Source organism: Ambystoma mexicanum, chromosome 10, assembly GCF_040938575.1.
Source record: "Ambystoma mexicanum isolate Mex_15411 chromosome 10, UKY_AmexF1_1, whole genome shotgun sequence".
NCBI classification, from domain to species: Eukaryota; Metazoa; Chordata; class Amphibia; order Caudata; family Ambystomatidae; genus Ambystoma; species Ambystoma mexicanum.
Window position 1 is genome coordinate 1,494,875,764 of NC_090932.1, and position 23,220 is coordinate 1,494,898,983.

Here is a 23,220-nt window from a genome sequence, read left to right on the forward strand (position 1 = left end):
TCTCCCTAACAGTAAGGGACATTGATTGGTGGATTTCCCTTTTGGGTGAGATTCAGTATAAGGAACCCATGGAGGGTTTATCCTACCCTGTTTGTTACCCTCTAACCGAGGTGGCCCCTGATTAGTAGCTCCAATGGGAACTATCCCTACTTTTGAAGAGGTAAGAGTTGGCCTAGAAACTGCAGTATGCTGGAGGGATCCCGGGTTCCTTGTTGGGAGGCTAATTGTGACATATGATACAAGGAAAGTATTTTTTACTAACCACTGCTGAGTCAGGGGGCATGAGCAGTGCTTTTTCCATGCTATTCACTCTGGATTCAGCCAATTTGACTCTTGTTGAGGTGTTAGTCAGAAGAGCCCTAACTGATGGTTGAGGCAACAAATTGCGGAAAGTGGCAAGATACCACATTGTTTTTCTTTGGGGCAGAACAATTTTGTTAATTCTTAACCAACCGGCCTCTCTTGACTTTACCCACTTTATTCAACACTACATGGGGGCAATGTCCAAGAGGGCTAGATATCTTCTCATCCACTTCCATCTGAGGTGGTATGACTTCATTCACAACCACTTCTAAGATAGAACTCTCCACTTCACCCAGTGGTTTACTTGAAGACACTATCTCACAATCCTCAGAGCCCATCACAGATGGCCTATGGACCTCCTGGGCCTTATACTCTTGATCATTCCCCCCATCGCCCACATTTAATCCCCTCAAGGAATCCGAAGAGGGGACTGACCCACTTGTTGTGATGCTCCCCTTATCAGCTAACTCTGGGATTGACCCATTCACATTCACCTTCAGCAAATATTGATTTGTTAATTCTGTTGCTGCTACATGTAACTTGATATTATCAACTTGAAAATGGAGCGATTCCAATATGCCTGTATTACTTTTCGCATCCATTTTAAGTCCCTCATACAATGTCACTAGAATATACAAAACCTGATTAATTTCCTCCAATGTTTGAATAGTCACGTTCTCTTGTTGACCCTCCACACAAGATGTTATTGCATCAGACCTAGTAAAAGGGACAAACCGGGGTGTAGAATCTAATCAAAATCTGGGACATAGCGTGTCTCAATCGTTGGTGGAGTGTCCAAGAAACTTTGCTCTCAAGTCAATTGGTAAAGGCATAGTAACTTTGCTTTGATATAACACAGCTGGCCTATCACCCACTTTGCTCAATACACAATTTTGAGCTGAGGTGTCCAAACCAACTAAGGCTTCAGTCTGTCATTTCACAGTTTTCTTAGACGGGAAATAAGATGTTATTTCCCCCTCCCAGGGTTAGTCCGTACTTCTTTTGTAGATGCTAAAGGAAACAAAACTGAAGAAACATTGTTTACTTCTTCCTCTAAAGCAGTTGCAGATTCATTCAAAACTCGAGGCACAATAGAGTCAATGTGATAAAGGGAGGGAAGATGTATTGCCACCACTATTTCATTGTCCGTGATATAGGTGGACATGCCCCGAGCTTGATCAGGCATTCTGTTTTTGCGTCTGCAAAGATTGTACATATAACATATCTAAAAGCGCTAAAGCGTTATACAGGTGTAATCAATTCCAATCAATTATCCCAAAAATGTAAACTATAAGAATACATCCACAACCCTTAATCGGGCTGTTATTCCCAGTTAAAATGATCACTCATGAAGTTAGATTTTTCTAGTTCAAAGAAAAGGGCCAATTTACTGCACCTTTAGCTACAGAACTGCTTCTAAATAACCAGGGAAGCAATAGGTTGTACACCGTGTGCACTTAAGAATGCTTAGCCGTCGCAATGCTTGGGCTCAAAAAAACTTGGGGCAATAAACTGAGATGTGAGCTGTAAACAACCCACCACTTCAATTAATGCGCAGGGTTCGTCAAGCCGCACCTTAGCGCTAAACCGTAGCAATAAGCTTCAGCATGCCGGCCGCTTCTGACTAGCCTAACCACAACCCAGAACACTGTACACACTGTGCTGAAATCCCTCCACTGGTTCCCCGTGGCTGCAAGGATAAAGTTCAAGTTCCTCTGCATAGTCCATGAGGCTTTCTGGGGCCAGGGCCCCTATTATCTACAACGCTCTCTTCCTAAATACTCTCCTTCCAGAGCCCTCCGCTTGACCTCCTCCAACTCTCGGCAGGTGAACCGTTTTTTTTTCAAACAGATTTGGCGGTAGATCCTTATCCTCTGCAGGTGCCGCCCTCTGGAATAGCCTACAGTCTTGAGCCGGAACTCCTTAAGTACCGGAAACTACTCAATACATTCCTCTTCTCTTCATCTTTCTCCCTCCCTGGCTAACCTCCTCTTTCCTGCTTCCCTCCTTCGTTCTCATCCCCAACCTGTTCAGTCAGCTGACTGGTCGCCTGGTGCACCTCCAGACACTCACAGGTCCCAGGCTCACCCGCCAGTCTTGCACTTGCCTTCGGGCCTCTGAACTCTGCCTTACGCTACTTCACTCGGAATAGGTTCCATGAGAGTGGCACCCACTCTGCACGCTCCTGTGGACTGGGCGCACTTGCCCCTGTCCCCTCCCTCGCACTTCTGTCTGCAAACTTGCACAACCTTGTATGTACTAGGCTTAGCATGTTTGTCATGTCCTCCTCTACGTCCCCTCCCTAGCTGGCTTTGCCTGCATGCATTGGCGCAATGTCGACCAATCCTTTTTTGTCTTGTATGTCCCCTCCCCACCACACTACCTATTGCTGTTAGATCATTCAGATTCTTAAAGGCATAAGAATGACAACGAATATCCACTTGTTCGCTTCCCGTCTTGAAGCGATTTGAAGTGCTTCACTTGTGTATAAGTACTTTACAAATAAACAATTACACAGTGTAGGCAACAGTGTCAGATCCCATGATTCACGGTGCAAGACTAACCCATGTGTACCCTTTTGCAGCCCTTCTCCCATCAGTTGGCCTTCAGCCAACTGCAGAGTAACAAGAAGGCACCTTCCTCGAAGGCTTGCACTTACGCGTTACCAACTATGGCTGCTCTTTGCCCAAGAATAGATGTTGGGGTATCATTACATATTATCCCCAGCAAAAATATCGGCGTATATATGGTCATCTGGAACGGCCATAGGTGATATTTTTAGGGGGATACTTTTTGGGGTTTTTTTGGAGCGGGGTGTCCCCCGCAGGTTTCATGCCTTAATATCGGCGCAAAAATATGGCAATATTTTTGTTTGGCAGTATTTTTGCGGGGATATTAACACATGGAACCGATGTTGGCTGATGGAGCATTGGCGTTGGCATCAACATCAAAGTCAGCAGGTCACACTCTTGTGTCCTCAGCCGCAGGACGGCACCAAGCCTGGGATAAGCAAAACAGCACCAGAAGCAAGCCCCAGATGCGGTCGCTCACCGACAGTCTAATCACTCACGTTAACCTCATTTTCCGCACCAAGAGTAGAGGAATGAATTTAGGAGCACTCTCAGCCGCTTCTGGCACAGTACACCTCTTGCATAAGTGTTTATGACCTGTAGGTGTCGTCCATTTGTGAATCTGCATATGTTTATACATTTTAGTAGTACTACTTACCTGCTAGTTCTATTCCAGAGTGTGTGTTATGGCATAATACATGGCACATTTGTAGAATTCCTGACTACCAAGTGCTCCTTGTGTATCTTATTGTACCACTACACCCCCATATCTCCTAAAACCTAAGGCTTATTGCTCAGCTACTCAATCTTGATTGAGTTTAGACTTGCGCATCTTCCCCTGTACACTATAATAGGGTGGCATCTCTGAATCCTCCCCTATCGCCTATAAAGTAGACAAACTTTAAATTGAGGTATCAAGAAGGCACCTCAGATTATGTGAGGATCACATTTCCAATTTATATAATTAGCACATTATAATGAATTAAGATTTATTCAGAACAGGCTGTCCAGAGTAATTGTGCCCTCTGCTCATAACAAATCAGACTTGGCCTTAATCTTCATACAAACCGTTAGGCTCATGGGTTGCATTGTGCTTTGTTGTGGTTTAGTGCTTTAGTAGTGCAGTGGCACAGGTTTTAAGTTATGGGTGCAAATACATCATATAAGTAGGTACACACTGTACATTCACTAACTTCATTCACTAGTGTGAAACAGCGCAGATGTAATTTAATTTGGATATTGTCTATGCCATGCCCAGTGGAATTATAAAATGAAATTCATTTATCATGTACAGATTCAGATATTACCAATCTAATGCAGCATTTCCTCATAAAGCACTCTTACTCTTTTTGGAAATTAAGATGCCCATCTTAGTTAGGCTTGTTGGCCTTTGAATAAAAAATATCTACTTAGCATGAGAAATCAACACTATTAATAAGACTGGTCTTTCTAAGCATGTCATTACATCGACACATACTTGGAGATAAAATGAAGAAAAGGCCAGTGACAAAATAGTCCTTTTGGTATGGAAATGGGCCTACTGAGTGAGAATGTCAGTGCTTTTCAGCTGTCTGGCATCATGGTAGCACATTACCTATAATCCTTATGGTACACCTCTCATTTGGATCTGATTCCAAAAAGAAAACCACAGCTGGTTTTCATCTTGCTGTTGCTCTTCCAAACTAAATATCTCTTAATGGACAAGCCGTGATACATATGGAGAGACCTGGTTTTAGGAGGCTATGGTAAATCATTCCTGAAAGTAGCATATTTTGACAACAAGATCTTATCCATCTACATTTTAAATCTTCCGGAAATTCTTATCAGTGCAGGTTTCGCGCTTATTGTGGATTCTATTTTCACTAACTATTAGTGGATTGCTTCATGTTTGCTGTATGCAGACTTTGAGTTTCACTCTGCCTGACAGATGACTGCGTATATTCAATAACAAGACTTGCACTCCAGAGTTACTTCTAGTAAGTATATTTGTATTTTTTTGAACAGGGATGTTCACTCAGAAATTATTTAAAATAACACCTTTACTGATAGCAGTGACAATCCCACGAAGGGTGCCTGTACAATAACACAAAGATACGTGGTGAACCAGTATATGAGGGTGTTAGAAAAGCAGGGTCAAATAGCAGGTTCAAAACAAACCTACAAAATAAATATTAGAAACTGGTGACTTACAGAGGTAACATTAACCTAAGAGGGCGAGTGCTTCACGCTACAGGGTACTACTATATAAATATACCAAATTATATTAAGCGTAACTGGCGGGAGTGATAGCGTCAGGTAAGGAGAAGGCAGAAGAGGGCAGGGGGAATTTCCTCTTTAGCAACTAATGTAACAAACCTGAGGGCATCCTCCCATCTACTGCCCTTGGATCCTCTTCTCAGCTGGCCAAGGAAAGGCCATCGCTCTTGGATCCTGACAATGGGGGTGGAGATACGAGGAAAGATCACCTGGGTGGAGGGTCCTTGGGGAGAGGATGACTGCAGGTGAGACATGTTATCCCCCTTTCTTTGGTGAGAAGGAGTCCTACCCTCCTCAGACCTTTGTAGGGTATTGTAAATCCTTTTCTCTTCCCTACACACCTACTGTCCCACATTCACAGACCTTTACAACTGGGACGAGGAAGAGGCAACTAAGAATAAAGCACACTTCTAGTCAGTTTTGCCCCTATGGTACTGAGACGAGGAAGAGGACTAAGAAAGGTCAGGCATGTCCTGTTAATTACTATAATTGTGGTCAGACAAAGGACTTGCACATGCTACCAATTGTAAGGCCACATGTGGTTTAAAATGGTAGACCGAGAGAAGGGGGAACTGCCTGGTGAGAAGGTGGCAGTTGCGAGGAGCAGGCTGGAGCAGGGCCGGCAGAGCGGGCGCTGTGTGTTGCCAGCGGGTCAGAGAGGTGCCGTGATACGAACGGGTCGTGAGCAGACCAGAGCCCCAGCAACTACCTGATCCTCGTGTTCTCAGCTGGAGCTGGGGAACAAGGAAGACTTCCAAACGTTGTGGACCGCTGCAGCAAGTTTTCCTGGTAGCAAGCTCTGCTGCCTGGTACTCAAGACGCTTACCTGGCAAGAAAGTGCAAGTCTGAGAAAACTGCAGAGATGCCCTGAGGAGCAGCCAAGTACCAGTGAGCGTGAGAAGGGGAACACTCACACTGGGGTGCTCCACAGCCGGGAATCGGACATTTGCAAGTAGAGATTCAGCTAAAACCTGTTTGGAACCCTAAGGGAAGAATATTGAATACTGAGCAGACTACAAAGCACTTTTTGAAATGCTGCAAGGCTTATTGAATACCGAACAAACTGCAAAGTATCTTTTGAAATGTACCAAGATTTATTGAATAGCAAATTGAAGAGAAAGATAAGGCGGTCCGATGAAAAATCTGCCCGAGTGAGAAACAAATGGACAGTTATGAACACTGTGAAAACCCGTTCAGAAGTGTCAGAAGTATTTGAAGAACAAAGTGAAAGCTCATAATAAGCATTATTAAATTAGGCAGAAAAGCAAGTGTGAAAAGTTGATGAAATTGAATGGACATTAAGAAAAGCCAAGTAAAGAGTGACTTGAATACAAGTTGTGGCAAATCCAAGAGACTGCCATTGTGAAATTAATGTGAATTACTGACACAGGTGCAGGGATAAAACCTGTGTAGGCCAAGGAAATCCAAGAGCATCACAAAGGGCCAAGTGTTATCGGTTGCGTGACCTGTAATGGGTGGACCACGTGGTCCTACAACTGCTCCTAGACAGAGTTGCCCTACTGGAGAAAAAACCAAAGAAAGCCAAGATACAAAGGATATGGCGCATGATAATTTCTGAAGTGAAAGAAAGCCTTTGTTTTAGCCATTTAAGAGCATAGAGGATTGCAAAGTTAAACTGACAACAGTCTTACAGCCAAGAGGCTCAAAGCTGTTCGAGTGGAGGAGCTGCCTGCTTGAGGAATGGAAACCCGAGACTTTGAACTGTGTTACACTTGGGGAAGTTGAACGCTTGAGGTTTCTGTGGATTGTGTTGAACCTGAGAAAGGTGAAGCTGAAAACAAGCCAGAGCTTGAAAAAGCTCAGAACGTTAATTTTAACACTTTCTTTTAATGCTGACATCCATACATATTGTATAGCTTTAGTTGTGAGGGTAAGTGTAGGTTTTGGACACAGACTTTTGCTGAACTTAGAGACAGACTATTCATAGTTTCTTTAGGTAGTGAAAGTTGGGCATTAATCCATCCAGGCAAATAAAGACTAATAGTCTTTTTCTTAAGAAAAGTGAATCTGTTATCTGTGACTTGCTTCATGATGCCTTCACAGTCAGTGCAGTTCAAGCTGAGCTTTGAAGAGATCCACAATTGGACTGGCTTTGATTGTGAGGGACAGCGGGTGCCAGTGGAGTGAGGCGAGTAGGGAGAATGATGGGAGGCGAGATGAGGCCTGGGAGGTGGGGGGGCATGGGACAGTGATGTTGAGGGCAGAGGTTGAGCAGAGGGAACAAGATGGTGAGTAAACAGAGCTACAATCAGACACTGAGGAGCAAGACTATTGATTGCTTTGTGGACTAGGAGAGAGAAGGAACTTGAAAAGGGGCCCTTGCACATAGAGGCAACCAACATTTTGTCAGTAGGTAGAAGTGGTGGAGGATTTGGGTAGGTTGCAGGGAGTGCGGGTAGCAAACTTGAGGATTTTGTCTACAGGTAGCAAGGTGTAGACATGAAGGCCCAGGAGTAGGATTAAGCACTAGTCATGTTTACAGAGCATGAGGGTAGGAGATTAGTTTTCGTAGAGTGGTTAGTAACAAATTGACATATATTTCCAAATGTTGCAAAGGTTAATGGGAGCAGCAGTGGTGGTGGTGAATTGTTGCTGTTTGAGGTAGCTATCAAAGAGGTCTCGAGGTTGCAAACTTTCAGTGAGGGAGCAAGAAGGTCAGGCGAGAATGAGAGGAGGGGCGTGTAAGGGGGATAGCATTAGAAGCTGGATGAAGGAAGACTTCTGTTTTTAGAGAGTTCAGCATGAGGCAGCGCAGAACGATCAAGCCATGAACTGCAGTGAGACGGTTACAAATCTGTTCTGAGATAGCTGGGGTGAAGGGGGGGAAAGGAGAAAAAGATTCGAGTATCATTAGCAAAGAGGTGATGGTGAAAGCCAAAGGACAAGATAAGTCTTCAACAGTGTTATAGAGGGTGAAGCATTGAGGTCCAAGGACTGATTCTTGGGGGGACGCTGACGATGTGAGGGGTGATTTCAGAGGTTTGCAAGTTCCAGGATATTTTAAAGGAACGACCTTCCAGGTAGGATGTGAACCATTTCAGAGTACATTTGCGAAACCCAAGGTCCTAGAGTGAGGAGGGGAGGTTTTTTTTTTCTTTCTTTTTTTTAGTGCTTGATGGCCGGGATTTGTTGCCTCGCGTAACTTATTTTTTCATTTCTATTGTACCCCTCGTTATTCTCATCAAGTATGGGAGCTTTAACTTTCTTAAACATAATTTTGTATTAATATATTTCTTGGTTGCTTTGATATATAATTAGGATTCAGTAATTGGCATCCATTGTCATTGAAAATCCAGTTCTCAAAAGAGCGAAATTGCGTTGTGGCTCTCGGATTGCTTTTTCATTCATTGGATGCCAAGCTGGGCCTATTTTTTGTTTCTTCAACCAAGACTTTATTAACAAAAACTAAAAACAATTCACCATGAGAATATATTTCACCTTATAGACCCATCAATTATACATCTTCAGCAGCTTATATATCAACCAAATAGCAGTAACAATAGTCTGCATCATAGTATCTGCAACTCCCTAATTGTCTATTATGTTCCCCTATCCTCGGTCTCGATCAGAAACTGCAGGTTCCATCAATATTCTGTCCACTCTTTACTCTTCTTCCTGTAGAATATCTAGTAACCACAGTCTTGTGGAGATGTATACTCGATTGGCATCCTTGAGGGTGTACTCTATAGAGGGAGAACAAACTCTCCCGAACCACGCTAGATGGTGTCAGTTTTTCCATACTAAGGGTTTCCCTTATTGTATAATACCTTTGTATAATTGACAGTGCCTCCCTCTTCCGCCATTGCCTCACGATACGCTTGGCACTTAGTACCAGGTATGCACACAACTCTCCAAAATCATGATGCTCCTCTCACAGGGATATTTAGCATTACCAAAACTAGGTAGAAGGTGATGCTAGTCCCCAACATCTCGCTGAGCCTCGACTTCACTTCCTGCCAGAATTCTTTCAGTTGCTTGCACCCCCGCCATAAGTGCCTCACTGTTCCCTCCTCCCCACATGCTCAACAGCACATCGGGGAGTTGGTCTCATTTTTGTTCAGCTTACTTGGTGTGTAGTGCCACCTGTGTAGAATTTTATATTGCAGCTCCTAGCTTTGTGCGGATGTGTATGGTCCAAATATCCCTGTTCACATTTCCTATCTGTGAACTGTCTCCTAGCACCTACCCCCCACTTACTACTCATCAGTGACCCTTGTTCACTTTCACCTGTTAGATAGTGCTGAAATGAGACCTCTATTGGTCTCGCAATCTGGGATCGTCCTTTCCCACTATTTAGCAGTCAGGTCATCCCTTCTCTCAATGCGAAGATGTATGTCCAATGCTTCAGTTGCTGATATTGGAAGAGATCACTTTTGCTTAGACCAAACTCTAGGGAGCATTCATCGAAAGTCTTGAATCGTGCCAGATTATACAGATCTCAAGCTCCTTCAGGTCTCCTTCCAGCCATCGGGTAAATCTGCTATCTTCCCTACCTGGCGGGAAAACTGGATTCCTAAAAATGGGTGTTCTTGGCGATGGCCATGGTGCCAGATTGTACCTCCTATTTACCTTATCCCAAATCTCTAGTGTGCATCTCGTTATGGGGATTTTACTAAGTCCCATGGGCCTGTCTTCCCTTTTCAACCACAGTATTTTCCACATACGCTCACCCGTTACTGCCTGCTCCATCTGCACCCAATGCTTCATATTGCCCTCCCTTACCAATTCCGCTAGTACCGGCAGTTGCGCCGCCTGAAGGTATTTCACTACATCGCACCTTGAAACACTTGTGTCGCCGCTTGAAGCACTTGTGTATAAGCGTGTTATAAATATCATATCATATCATATATATATATCATTTGGGCACCCTACTCCCCCTTCACTTTTTGGTTTGTATAGGAAATTCTTACCAATGCGCGGCTTCTTCCCATTGCACACAAAGCGCATGACCTTCCCTTGCACACCCTTTAACACTGCCCCTTTTATTGGGATACGGTGCGCCTGGAGCAAGTATAGGAGTCTGGGGAGGATGTTCATCTTGACAAGGACTATCCTTCCCAGTCATGAATCATACAGGCCTTTCATCTCATCAGAGCCTTCTTGATCTGACCAATTAAAGGTGGATAGTTTGCTTTAAACAGCGTGCCCATTTTCGGGGTTAAGTTCACTCCCCGTTATTGCACTGGGCCTTCCACCCAGTGAAAGGGTTTACTTTTAAGGTGCTCTTTCTCCCCCAACCCCACCGACCGGTTCAGTATCTCAGATTTGGAAAAAAGTACCTTGAACCCGAGACCTTTGAGAACCTGTCAATTACTTCTATGATTTCTTGCAGCAACCGCAGCAGATTGGTTACCATTAACATTATGTTGCTGCAAATCATCGTATTTTGTGTTGCGACCTGTCCCATCTGACCTACTCTATCGCTGAGTTTTCTGATTTTTTTTTTGTTGTTGCATGAATTGCTTCATCACTATGGCAAATAAAAGGGGGGAGCAAGGGAAACTGCGGTTTGGTTCCTCTAGTTATAGCCTACCGTTTACTTTTACCCTAGCTAGTGGGGTCTGATAATTAGCTAACACCATCCTCGGGAAGTACAATCCCACCCCCATAGTTTGCAACACCGTAAACATATAGTTCCAGTCTATGCGATTGAACGCTTTGTCTGCGTCAAGCACCAAGAGAAGTGTGGGGACCCTAGCTCGTACCCTGGGGGCTTTATCTATGATGGGGAGTATCCTTATTTTATCAAATGGGTTCCTTCCCTGTATACATCTTGACTGGTCTTGTGCAAACAGATCCGGCAGGACCCCCTCCAACCTTGCAGCCAGTACCAGCGTGTATAGTTTAGCTTCCATATTGGTAAGCGCCATCGGCCTATAGGATGGGCACATCTGCAGATCTTTGCCTGGTTTTTGCAATTAGTGATGTGAGCCATTTCCACAGATGCAGATATTTGAGCTTGTTTTCTGGACCTCATTGAACAAGACTGCCAACGTGGTCCCTAAGTGTTTGCTGAAAGTTTTGTAGAAAACTGCTGTAAGCCATCTGCCCCAGGGCTCTTATGCAGCTTGAGTCTGCCTATAGCTCGCCAAACCTCCTCTTCTGTTATTGGTGCTGCTAGGTAGTCCTTCTGCTCACTAGTCGGCTTTGGTCCTGTCCAGCTCCCTAAATAGGCATCCTGTTGTTGTGCATCATACGGCTCTACACTATAAAACTTTGCAAAGAAGTCCTGCATTAACCTTCTCTTGGCCCCTCGGTCACTACCACCCGCTCACTCCTGTCCATTATCCACAAGACCCACAGACCGTTCCAAAACACATTTTTTTTTAGATCTGTTGGTTCCTTCAGGTCTTTGATCCTGCCGTTCAGCCTTCTTGACCTGTTCTCTGAATCTTCACATTTCTCTTCCAGCATCAGCAGTCTCTCCTCCGCTGTTTGCGCCTGCTACAACAATTCCAGGACCTTCTACACCATTTCCATTAATCACCCCTGCATTTTCATTATCCTCTCTCCCAGACCCTCAATATCCTTCCTGTTCGCTGCTATGGCTTGGGACAGATCTTCTTTAATGTGCTCTGCCTTCATTTGAACTGTTTCTGTAATATTGCTCTTTATTTTAGACTTTCAATTATCCTTTGTGAGTTGCATTTCTTCGGCTCAAATTGTCTCGCGGGGTGCAAACCAGATTGTAGATTGTGTGGTGGCACTCGTCTTTCCTTGCACTGCCTGGTCTTTGGACTTCCTAATCTGCCCAACCAGTCCCCTCTTCTTTGGTCCCATTTACATGCTGCACACTCGGCTGGCAATCAAGAGCTTTTGAGTCCCGTTCTACCACTCAATGGCCCACTTGAGGCTCCCAGCTGTGCAATCAGGCAGCTGACTCCCGGCCCCTCACTCACCTTGACTCGCTTCCCCCGCCTCTGATTCTTGTAAGGTGCTCTTGACCCCTCCTTTCCACCCGGCTCAAGCGTTGGTAAATCCCCCTTATCTGCAGCCCATTGGTGGCCGTTCCTGCTCCTCTTCACTCCTGCCTCTTAGAGTGGCCACCTCCTTCTTGAATCTCCAGCGCACTTCCCCCTACAGCAGTCCACCAGCGTCTCCCCTTCCTCAGGGGCCTACCTCAAGTGTGGGAAAGTCTGCTGTCTCAGCCCCCAGCTTGCTTAGGAAGAGCACCTGACCCCCAGTGTCTCCCTTACTTGGGAGACCTGCAGCTCTCCTGTAACCGGCAGTCCCGCTGCGATCTGACACAGCCTTCACCGTGCAAGCTTAGTGAAGATTCGTTGCTCCTTTTACCCAGGGGTTCAGGGCCTGCGGGTCACTGCGACTGCTATGTTGCCAGTGCAGCGCCTTCACGATCCTGCTGCCCCCGGCAGCTTCCTCAGCCTGTCGCGTGTCCAGCAGATCAGCGTACCCTAACCTTACACAGCAATCCACTCTCTGCACAGTTTCAGGGGAATCTAGGGGTAACGGACCTATATCACTTGTTGGGATGGGGGACCTCGCTGAGCACGTCGACTCAGCCGGCCATCTTGGCCACGGCCACCGGGTCTATTTTTAATTTGTCTCCATGTTTTATTGTAATGAGTTTTCTAAGTCTGGGCAGTTTGTTTCTGCCCAGATTTGCACAGTCATTTCCATTGTGGCGTTGAATGACATGGAACATAAAGGACAGAGGCAAGCATACAGTCTGCGTGTTATGTTCTTTAACATTTTGGATTGGTTTGAGTCCTTTGGCCAGAGCAGGGGCACAGACTATGCTTTTTTTATTCTGCTTCATGCAGGAAAAACGCTTGCATCATGTTTTGATGCGGGCTGAAAGGCTTGAATCTCTATGGATTCTGTTTCCTTTTCATACCTGGAAAAAGCCAGCAGAAGCCACAAGAATTCATTTGAATGCATGCTACCATTGCAGGTGAAAGGTTCCTGGTATTACCACTTCATTTCTGGCAGCGGTGTAAAAAGTTCTGAGCATCTGGGACTGGCTGGATTTCTGTGTCTTTTCTACATTCCAACCATGAAAGCATGACATTTCTTCACGAATACCTTTGGTCATCATTCAACATCCTAAATAATGAGGTCAAGCGTACATAATTGAAAGATCTAGTTGTTTTTTTGTTTCCTTTTAATTTCTTTAGAGAATGTGTCCTCTTACCAGCATCCTTTGTTTTTGCAGGGAGATGAATGCATGACTTTATTGAAGTCTTTACCCACTCTTGAAGCTGAGATAACGATTGAACGTTTGGCTTTATGGGCAAGACTAAGCCTGCAGGAACACCCGGATAGCTCTGATGAAGAGGTTGAGTTGAATTTTGGGAATAATGCAATATCGTTCGTCTTCCATATATTTTACTTCACCAATAAATGTTTTGAATAGTTTATGGAGCTGACTCGCAAAAGCAATTACTCACACATGTCCATGACATTTGTAATTTGCGACTGGTTAGTGTTCTTTCAAACATTTTGTGTCCGCTCACGCAGGTAGTCTTCTCTCTCTCTCTCTCTCTCTCTCTCTCTCTCTCTCTCTCTCACTCTCACACACACACGCACGCACGCACGCACGCACGCACACACACACACACACACACACACACCCCCCCCCCCCCCCGGCTGTCTTTCTACACAATAGAGCAATGGTCCTGCACAACCTACCCCAAGCCCATTCAGGCTTTGTTAAATGAGCATGCCAGTGTAGGAAATACATTGCAAAATGTTTCACGTTTGTTCCCAAACTATGCCCTTATTTACATTGCACATTCTCCCGTTCCTTCCTCGATTACTCTGCGAACACCCATGTTTGTAGAATTTACATTTGCGTAATGTATGGAAGCACGTGTGTACATTGCACTTTTGTTATTTGGACTCTACATGCATACATTTCACGTTTTGTAATCTTTTGTGGGTTGGACCTAATGTGTGCATGAGTGACTTACAACATTTTGAAGGCCATCTGATTGACGTCTAAAAAAAGGTGAATCAGCCCTTATGCTTTTACTGCAATTCCATGCAGTGTAATGTACCTGCATACACCAACCTTGTATACTTTCTTTTCTTTGCTGCTCAGAAGACTATAATTGTAGCAGTTGACAAACACCATTGATAGAAGTGCATTGTTGCAAGGAACTGGATTCCTGCTAGCCTGGCATAGCAATCCTTATAACCGTGCACTTGCAATATTTTAGAAGTCAAAACATCGAGATGCCCTGTTAAATTTACATAATCTCTAAACCAGATGCTATGTTTGGGTCCTGAGTGTATTGTTTATTGCTGATGTGCTTTGGAATATTGGTCAGTTGTGTAGATAGTAATGAGACTGTGCTCTTTTTGTTCTTCAGGGTAAAGCCTATCAAGTGTCAGTTGCAAAAACAATGGTAGAGAGTCTGAAACTGTTGCTGTTCAGTCAAAAAGGTACAGTTTAATGTGAGGTGAATGTATTTTCTGGGCCACATTTTCGGCAAGCTTCATCAGTAATATTTAACTTTATCTATATGGCAGATAACAGACTGAAGACGGAGCACTGTTCGCAACAGCTAAAAATATTTGAAGCCCTCTCCAGTTTACAGGTAGGCGTCTTCGACTTATGAATGCATTATTTGTGTTCCTTTGTGAGGAGGTGCTCATGGCACCCTAGGTAGGTTTGGGACGGCTGTGCTGATCGAAGGGAACAGACAGGCACATGCATAAGGAGGGTAAACAAGAAGGAAGAATAGATGAGGTAAATCAGAACAATAGAACAGGAAGAAAACACAGACCTTGATGGTGAACAATAAGGGATGGGAACCATGTTCTGGACAAACAAGGTGAATCCCAGTACGGGTGTAACCAGAAAGAAGAGACTAGTGATGTCACTCCTTTCCCGGGCAGTATCCTCTCCCATGTGGCCAGGGGACGGCAGCCTGATCCTGGGGACAGCTATATAGGGGAAGAAAACATGGGCGGAGGTGACCCTCAGAGGGGTGACACATCAGTTGAGACATGGTATCACCCTTTTCTTAGGGAAACACCTTACATTCCCCATGCCCTAATGGTCTATTGTGATAGGTCTCATGGATGGTTAAAGGGAGCTACTTATAATACCTTCCAATATACTATACATAAGTTGCCAAAAACGGACTATCATTTCCATGCATGTCAAAGTACTGTAACGAGAAAGCTGAATGGAGCAATGAGGATCAGTAACGACGAGAAGCACAAAACGCACTCTAGTTGCTACGAGCGCATGATGTGAGATGCAACATGAAAAAAAAACTGCTGGCTGGGAGCGACACTGCCCGGGAAAGCCTCATCCTCACGGTACCGACCAAGAGACTACTGTGCTGCAGGGAAACCCATGGAGCCAGCTGGCTCTGGAAGAAGACCAGGGAAAGAGGACTGTAGGAGCCAGCCCGCCGCGTAGAGACCCTGAGCGGAAGAGGGAAGGCTTCCTGGTGATGGCAGGAACCGGAGAGCAGTATCCATGCCACCCGAATACGGAAAAGCACACAGTAGGCAAATGGGGAACTGCAAAGGACGCAGAAGCAGGCCAGCAAAGTCGTTGAGCCTGAAAAGTTGGAACGGGACCCTGAAGTGCTGCTTTGCATTAACTGTGAGAACTGAAGAACTCCACAGAAAGCTGGTGAGTTCTCAGGAGGGAAAGTGGGACACCGGGGCGCTTCAGGAACCTTACCAAGGACAAATGAGAGTAATTGAAGTACATAAAAGGGAATCTGAAAACCAATATTTCCAAAGGGGGAATAACAGATTGAATGCAAGATATATATACGTTTGCAAGTGTGTTAAATGAAGCACATGAACAAGCCTTTGCAAGTGTGTCAAATGAAACATGCGAGAAAGCCCTGGCTGGAGAGATTAGTCAAGCTGGTGAATAAAGCGTTACATTCAAGTGGATAAGAAACGTGGCAGGGGAAGTACACCAGGTATCCTACGAAATTGGCACGAGCAGCCAAGTTGTCTTCTATACAAGTTGTTGTGTCGATCAAAGAATTCCAAGGTTGACTTATACCCTTAGGAGTTTGAAGTATATTGAAGAGAAAACCTGTGAAAGGGACCAATCCCCTGGAACTATGAACTTTATCCATTTGCAAACGTTTGTGTTGGAGTTACGCCTTTCCATTTTCAACTTGAACGTTTGTATACTTTCAAAGTCAGTGAAATTACCATTTTTCCCATTAGAGTTTGTTTTAGAATGTGAGAGCTAGAATAGTATTTCGGAACACAGGGCATTTTGCTTTGGACATCATGACGTAGAACACACCCTTGGTTTTGGTTGAGCTCAGGAACAATCTATTAGAATAGAGACATGGAGACATTTTTCAGCCTCCTTCTTATTTTGAATAATGGGCCCTATGGCACAAACAAGGTGTGTACTTGCATGAGACAAGTCTGTGTGTGTCCAGCCAGAACACACATTGGATGCCTTCTGTGCGAACAGAATCCAACACACTTTTACATGAAATGCACTATAGACTACAGGTAAAACGGGACAAAGGAAGGAGCAGAGATTATCTCCTAGGTTAAAGGAGCCAATCTATCTACAAAGAAATGCACAGAGACACATGTGTGGACATCATGAAAAACTTCTCAAACACTAAGAGCCCCAAATGGAACAGGAAAGCAGAAATTAGGAACGCAGAACACTTTAGTATGGAACGGGCAATGGAGGCAAGCAGCTGGTACAGGGTAACGGAGGCAAGGTCCTGGTTAAGGTAGCTGAGCAGGGTAAAGTTTTGCTTTTCTGTTCAGTGCAAGGACCCTAGAATCACTTACCTTATTACACGGACCAAAAGTTCTTGGACTCAGGAAGGCCATAATACACACCTAGCCTCACAATTGGAATACAATTGGCTCTTTACAGGCCTTTCATTCACACTTAATACACATACAGATAACTATTGGAATAGATGCAATTGGTTATACATAGTGTTAGGCAAGATTGTGTGCAGTACCCTTTGGGTGCACTACAGCAACCTTGCCCTCCTGGCAATAGGATCTCAACCTTTGGTATAAGTCTGTACTACACAGGTTGGTAGTGTGGCTGAGCAGCCAGGCTTACCTCCAGAGGGGTCAATGTGATCAGTAGGTTTGTGACAGTTTCACTGTGACAGTTATTCAAATAAATACTTATTCTCAAGGTTTCTTGATTAAACAATTATTAATTAATGGACTTGCAACTATAGTGATGAAATACGATCCCCAACTATGGAGCAATGTGCTGTTTAGGTTGTTCACCAATGTATGTAGGGAGCACTGCATCCCTGAATCTTAGAAGAAAGCTATTTTAATACCTGTGTGTAAAGCCGGAGATAGAGCCATGCCAGAGAATTATTGGCTACTGTCTTATCTTGGACTTGACCAACAAGTGGTTCACGGCTGTTGTACTGGAACATGTTAATGATTGGGCTCAAACCAACCGCCTTCTACGTCCTTTTCAAACTGGGTTAGAAGAGGTACGAGCACTACTCAGAATATTTGAGTATTAGATGCAATAACCACCAAAGCTAAAACCATTAAAGGTCCATCTGTGTATGTGACTTTTGTAGATTTTAAATCTGCATTCGACAGTGTTGATCGAGGTAAATTGTGGGAAATTTTGATGAAGTTGGCATGTCCTAGTTGGCTTGTAGATATCCTGGTTAAATTACATGAAAACAGTGTACAAACTTGCCTTAATTATGAAAGCAACTAAACACAATGCAAAGAGTGAATAGAGGAGTGAAACGGGGATGTCTCTTGGCCGCTCTTCTATTCAATCTCTATCTAGTGGATCTGATTAGACGGCTAGCGACAAAAGCCAGTTGCCCAGCTAAATTTGAAAATATGATATCTGCTATGCTATACGCGGATGATTTAGTGATGATAGACCACTGATTTAAAGGGATGAAAGCTATGCTAGAAGAACTAGGCAGCTTTGCAAAAGAATATGGATTGACTATCAATCTGAAAAAAAACGCAGGTCATGCTGTTTTCTTGCTAGAGAGTTAACAAAGTTAAAATGGAAGAACCATGGGGTAATGTTGAATACACAGAGGTGTATACATATTTGGGAGTTCTTTTCAATTGTAAAATTGGGTATAGATTTTTGATTGAGAATAAAGTTAGACGGGCTAAACAAGTCACCATGATGGTGAATACATTTGTAAGAGATTATGCAGGATACTCTCTGAAAGGTATATTGATATTATACCGCCAATGGTTGATATACCACCACCAGTCTTAGTTCATGGTCTTGAAGCCATTACTATTACCAACCTCTCATTTTTGGATGGGATTGAAGGACAATTTTGGCGAACTATCTTGGGTGTGCCTCGTTCGTGCCCCATCCAATATATCCGAGTGGATCTTGGCTTCCAGTCCTTGAGTTCTATTGTAAGACAACAGCGTGGTTTGCTAGCTTTGAAAGCAGTATGTCTCCAGAAAGTTAACTTAATTTAACAGTCAGTTATATAAGCTTTGAAAAACATGTAACAATTATAATACACTTCAAACACACACTCTGTTTCTCTAAATCAGATGATACCCATGGGGGATGGCACACAGACACTTCCTACACCCTCAGGTAACTTAAATAGCTAGGACACTGGACACTGATTTATCACTGGTACATTTAGAGCAATACTGAGTTTGGTGCTAAGGTTAGCTATGGGAATAAAATGAAGGTTAACAAATCATTCATAAACAGGCAAGTATTTTTAAAACCTTCCAATGTCAAGTAAATGTATCCCTTTCCTGGGAGACAGGTAAAGGCACAGAGTCCCTCTCCCTGCCACTTCGGTTCCCGCTGCAGCAGCAGTCAAAGTACAGCCAGCTCTGGGAGGATGTCCGAACAAGTTCATTTTGGAGTTGATTGGTCCCACCAACTGAAGGGGAGAAGTCATCCTTGCAGGGCTTCTCTAGTCGAAACTAATTTGGAGCTTCAGCACAGCAGCAGGGCTTCACTGGGCAAACCAATGGTCCAGGAGTGGCAGCGGGCTTCTCTTCTAAGTTCTTCTTTGGATTCCTTCTTCCAGTGGTCGACTCTGCCTTCCAAGCCAAAAAGCCTAGCCTTTTATGCAGGTTTCTCCCATTCATTCACAGCCTAGCTGTCAATCACACAGTAGGGTGGCTCGCCTTGCTGGACAGCCAGCCGGCCAATCACCTTTGGTGCGTTCCTGTGACCAAGGGGATTAAGCAGAGGGAGTTTTGGGCACCTCTCTCACTTCCTGCCTCTGCCAGACATACTGGAGCCAGAGGCAGGCTTCACTTGTGAATCCTGGCAATGGCGAAAAAAGACTGGGGCCATTTTGACAAAATGGGCACCCATGGGTGCCTTACTGCAGCTGCAAACGCAGCCCGCGGTAAAAACACACAATGGTAGTAAAAAGAAAATCACTGCCACCAGCCATTAATTGTAGAAAGAGTAAAATAAAAATGTTACATGGAAAACTAGACCAAGGGGTTACTAAGTAACCCCTCCAGCACCCTGTGATAAGATAGTGTTTGCTGGGTCTGGAAAGTTACAAAATGTAAGTAAAGTCAATTTCACTTCACTGCTCTTGGAAACAGTAGTTTTACCAAGAGAAGGTATTTAAACCCTTGGGAAATATAAGGGACGTCCCTGTGCCACTGCACTGAAGGTGCTGTGCGTCACAATGCAAAGATGATGCCTATGGAGTTTGTCAGACTCCAAAGTCAAAAGAGACAGAGTCCAAATCGCAGAAAAAATACATGAGTGGGAAAAAGGTCTCACTCTCTCAAGGTTAGAAATTAAAATTCCTAAAGTCCAGCAAAAGAGCTCGGGGTCTCTAAGGTAGAATGGGATTAGCACATTTCTGAGAATTACCCCTAACACATAGACAAGCATAGCAACATATAAGGTCTATATCACTGCTAGTGCAGTTGAAGGAGAAAGCTTCATCTCGCCCACTAAAACACTACCCAGTCCCGAGGCAGGTAGGCAGAGAGATCACTCGTGCTAACTGGGTCTGGAGCAGAGTGTTCTCCCTCTCAGTGCGACTTCATCAACGGGGGGACTACAAAGCTATGGAACAAGGATTCACTGATCAAAGCTTTGTATGAAAAAGAATATATATATTTATTTTACACACTCTTAAATTCACACACAAATCACTATCATTAAATTAAGGTAAAACAGTCAGGAAAAATATACACACTCCCTATTTAAATTGTAGACAAATTTGAGCCAGAGTGTAAACTAAGCAGAAATGGCACTCTAACAATTTCTTCAGAGGGAGGGAAAGGACAAGTCATACAGGGTTAGACTCCTAAACACACGAGCAACACTTCCCAATTAGATTGTGAACAAGTTAGGCAAGGCAATACTTTAGTATAAGCAATACTTAGATGAAAACCGAGCAAAATGGCACTTCAGCAATATAGAAAGGGGAAGGAAAGGTGGTTATAAGAGTTTTAGGTGCACCCACACATTTCTTAGTGAGAAGCAATCTAGAGAAGGCAGTTGTAACAGATTTAGCCAGAGTCAAAAGGCCTGTGCCAGAGTCCGTGGTACAAGGCAAATGCCCAAGATCTAACTGTTTTTTTAGCTGCAGTCAAGTCTTTGTTTAACAGGTTGAAAAGGTGGTTGCAGATGTAAAAAGATAATGTTAGACGAAAGGGGCGGCCAACCTAGAAGGTAAGTAAAGGATTTAAAACGCCTTTAGCAGTACCCAACGAAACGCGAAGCCTGGTGGAACAATGTACCTTAAAAGTGGAAGAGACTCCTGCGGTGGCGTTAGTTCCTGTAGTTCGGGAGATCCAGCAGAGGAAGAGAGGCTCTCGTCGTGGAGGAAGGTTTGAGTTACTGCACTGCCCAGGGATGAAGCCAGCCGCGGTGATGCCAAAACGGAATAAAAGGTACGCTGCTTTAAATCGCAGTTGTGGTGGACAGGTGCCTGGCTATGCGGTCTCCTAGTGCTTGGCACTGGCGATGCGATCAAGGCAGGTCCTGGAAGGCGATTGGTGAACTGGTTTTCCCCACCAGCTGAAGGAAAGAAGACTCTTGCAGGTGAAGATCTTCTCAAGTCGTTGGCGAAAAGTGGTGAGGATCTGCAGCAGGGCTTCACTGGTGGTTCAGTCGTTGCAGATGTCTTCATTTTCTCCCCTCTTCGTGTTTCTTAGTTCCAGTGGCGATGTCTTGTCCTCCAATCCTCAGAGCCCTGCTTTTATGCATAAAACCCCCCATTCATACAGCCTAGCTGTCACTCATACAGTGGGGTGGCTATCCTGGCGGGATAACCCCAAAGCCTATCAGGGCAGAGTGCGACTTGGGTTGCCTAGGTAACCCTGTCCAGGGTGCCTATTCCCCCACCCACACATCCCGTCTACCCCAATCTCAGTGGCGCTGAGAAGAGGGCTTCTGTGCAGAAGCCCGCCAAAAGGACGAACTAAGGATCCCCGATCTGGGTTAGGATTTTAGAGAAAGACACGAGAAAGAATTATCAAAGATCTGACAATAAAAACCTACCGGAGTGAAGTTAATATTAAAATAATCCGGCGGTATGTTAGAGGCTGTCAGGAAAAGTGGTAGCCTTGTACAGTGGGAAAATCCCATAGCAGAATATTCGCGGTCGAATATTTATGGTAGTAACCACTGCCACCGGCCATAAACTTTGGAGAAAGGGACTGGACGGTACCCTCTCGAAAATGAACACTAGAGAAAAACTATTAACCCTTTTCAGTGCTTCCATAGTAAGATGGATTGTACTGCTTTTGTTCATATCTAGTGACTAGCAAAGTCAATGGGGACTTCACATGCCCTGGAAGACAGTCAGTCCCAGGGTATGGAGTCTATGTTTGGGGGTCACTATGACACCCCGGTGTTACTGCACTGAGGGTGCTGTGTAACACACATGTTAAAAAGATGATTCCTATGACGGTGAGAAAAGCCCCATAGACCATAAGCACATAAAATAGCCTAAAACACACACTAGCAATCTGTCTAAGAGTGGGAAAAATGAGTCTCACTCTTAGCAGGAGAAAAAAATAAACCCTTCAAATCAGGCAAAGCTGCTGGGGTACTCTATAGGTAAGGGACATTAGCCTTAGAAGAGAATTCTTCCTAACAGCCCTATGGGGGATTTCCCTTCCCATGAGATCCACCGGCTGAATACCACCACCAGGACGAAGATCGGGTTGCTGCCTGGCCTCATGGGAAGGGGTTACCCCCATGGAAGCAGTGACGACATCCTGGTTTATTACACTGACCTATCGCAGGTCTGGCAGGAGACCAAGTTTAGTATAGAAGAATGGAGGTCACAAGGATGCTGGTAGAGTAGCCATTTGCTTTTAAGGTACTTTGAGCTTTTCCATGTTCAGATTTGTGAGCATGGCCTAGGGGTTTGAATTGTGATGGTTCTTTGATGGGCAGCCAATTAAGGGATTTGTGAGCAGGTTTGATGTGATCTATTTTGGCCCAATTGAGGATTAATTGGACTTCATGGTTATGGACAACTTTAAATTGTATAGGAATGAAGTGGGAAGCTTGGCAAACATAGTTTCAATGGATTGCATTCTCCTGCAGATTGCTCATCAGACAGATATCAATTTAAGCATCAACGGCTCAGAAAACTCTTTTGACAGGGTGCATAGTACGACGACTTGCCTTGACTTTGTGCCAGTCTTTGGCTCTGGGCGTGTAGTTGGCCGCCACATATATACTATGTCACTACGCCCTGTAGGCGAGGCATGGTATCACAAGTATGACACTGCCACAGTAGGTACAGTTTGTAAAACCTTTATTGAAATTGTTGGGGTTGGAGAAACTTCTATTTTGCCCTGTAACTAAGAGTAGTCTTCACCATCAAATAATAATGCAGCCCTAGTGGAGTCTGTCAAATCAAAATGGCCTAGGCTAACACAACCTAATGCCTGCCCTATCTCTCGTACAAAAAAGTGTAAAAAGGAGAAATGTATGCAAAATGAATGAATAAATAAATGAATAAATGTGCTTGAACCAGCTCTCCTCCCCCACGTTAGTCCAAACTGTGTTAGGCTTTCCCTATAGGCAGGATGACACACTCTGGCACAGCTTCTAACACAATAAACAGTTCTAACATGTGGATTGAGGCCCGTCTGGCCT

General features: G+C 44.4%; 1 protein-coding gene across 2 annotated transcripts in view; it reads left to right on the forward strand.

Annotated features, from left to right (window-relative positions):
- Nucleotides 1-23,220, forward strand: part of KNTC1 (kinetochore associated 1) — a 2,501,313-nt gene that overhangs the window by 875,711 nt on the left and 1,602,382 nt on the right. For both annotated transcript variants that reach the window (XM_069619627.1, XM_069619628.1), the window contains exons 32-34: nt 13,324-13,446; nt 14,483-14,555; nt 14,643-14,710. In XM_069619627.1, coding sequence (XP_069475728.1) covers nt 13,324-13,446; nt 14,483-14,555; nt 14,643-14,710 — 264 coding nt within the window. The remainder of the gene's footprint in view (nt 1-13,323; nt 13,447-14,482; nt 14,556-14,642; nt 14,711-23,220) is intronic.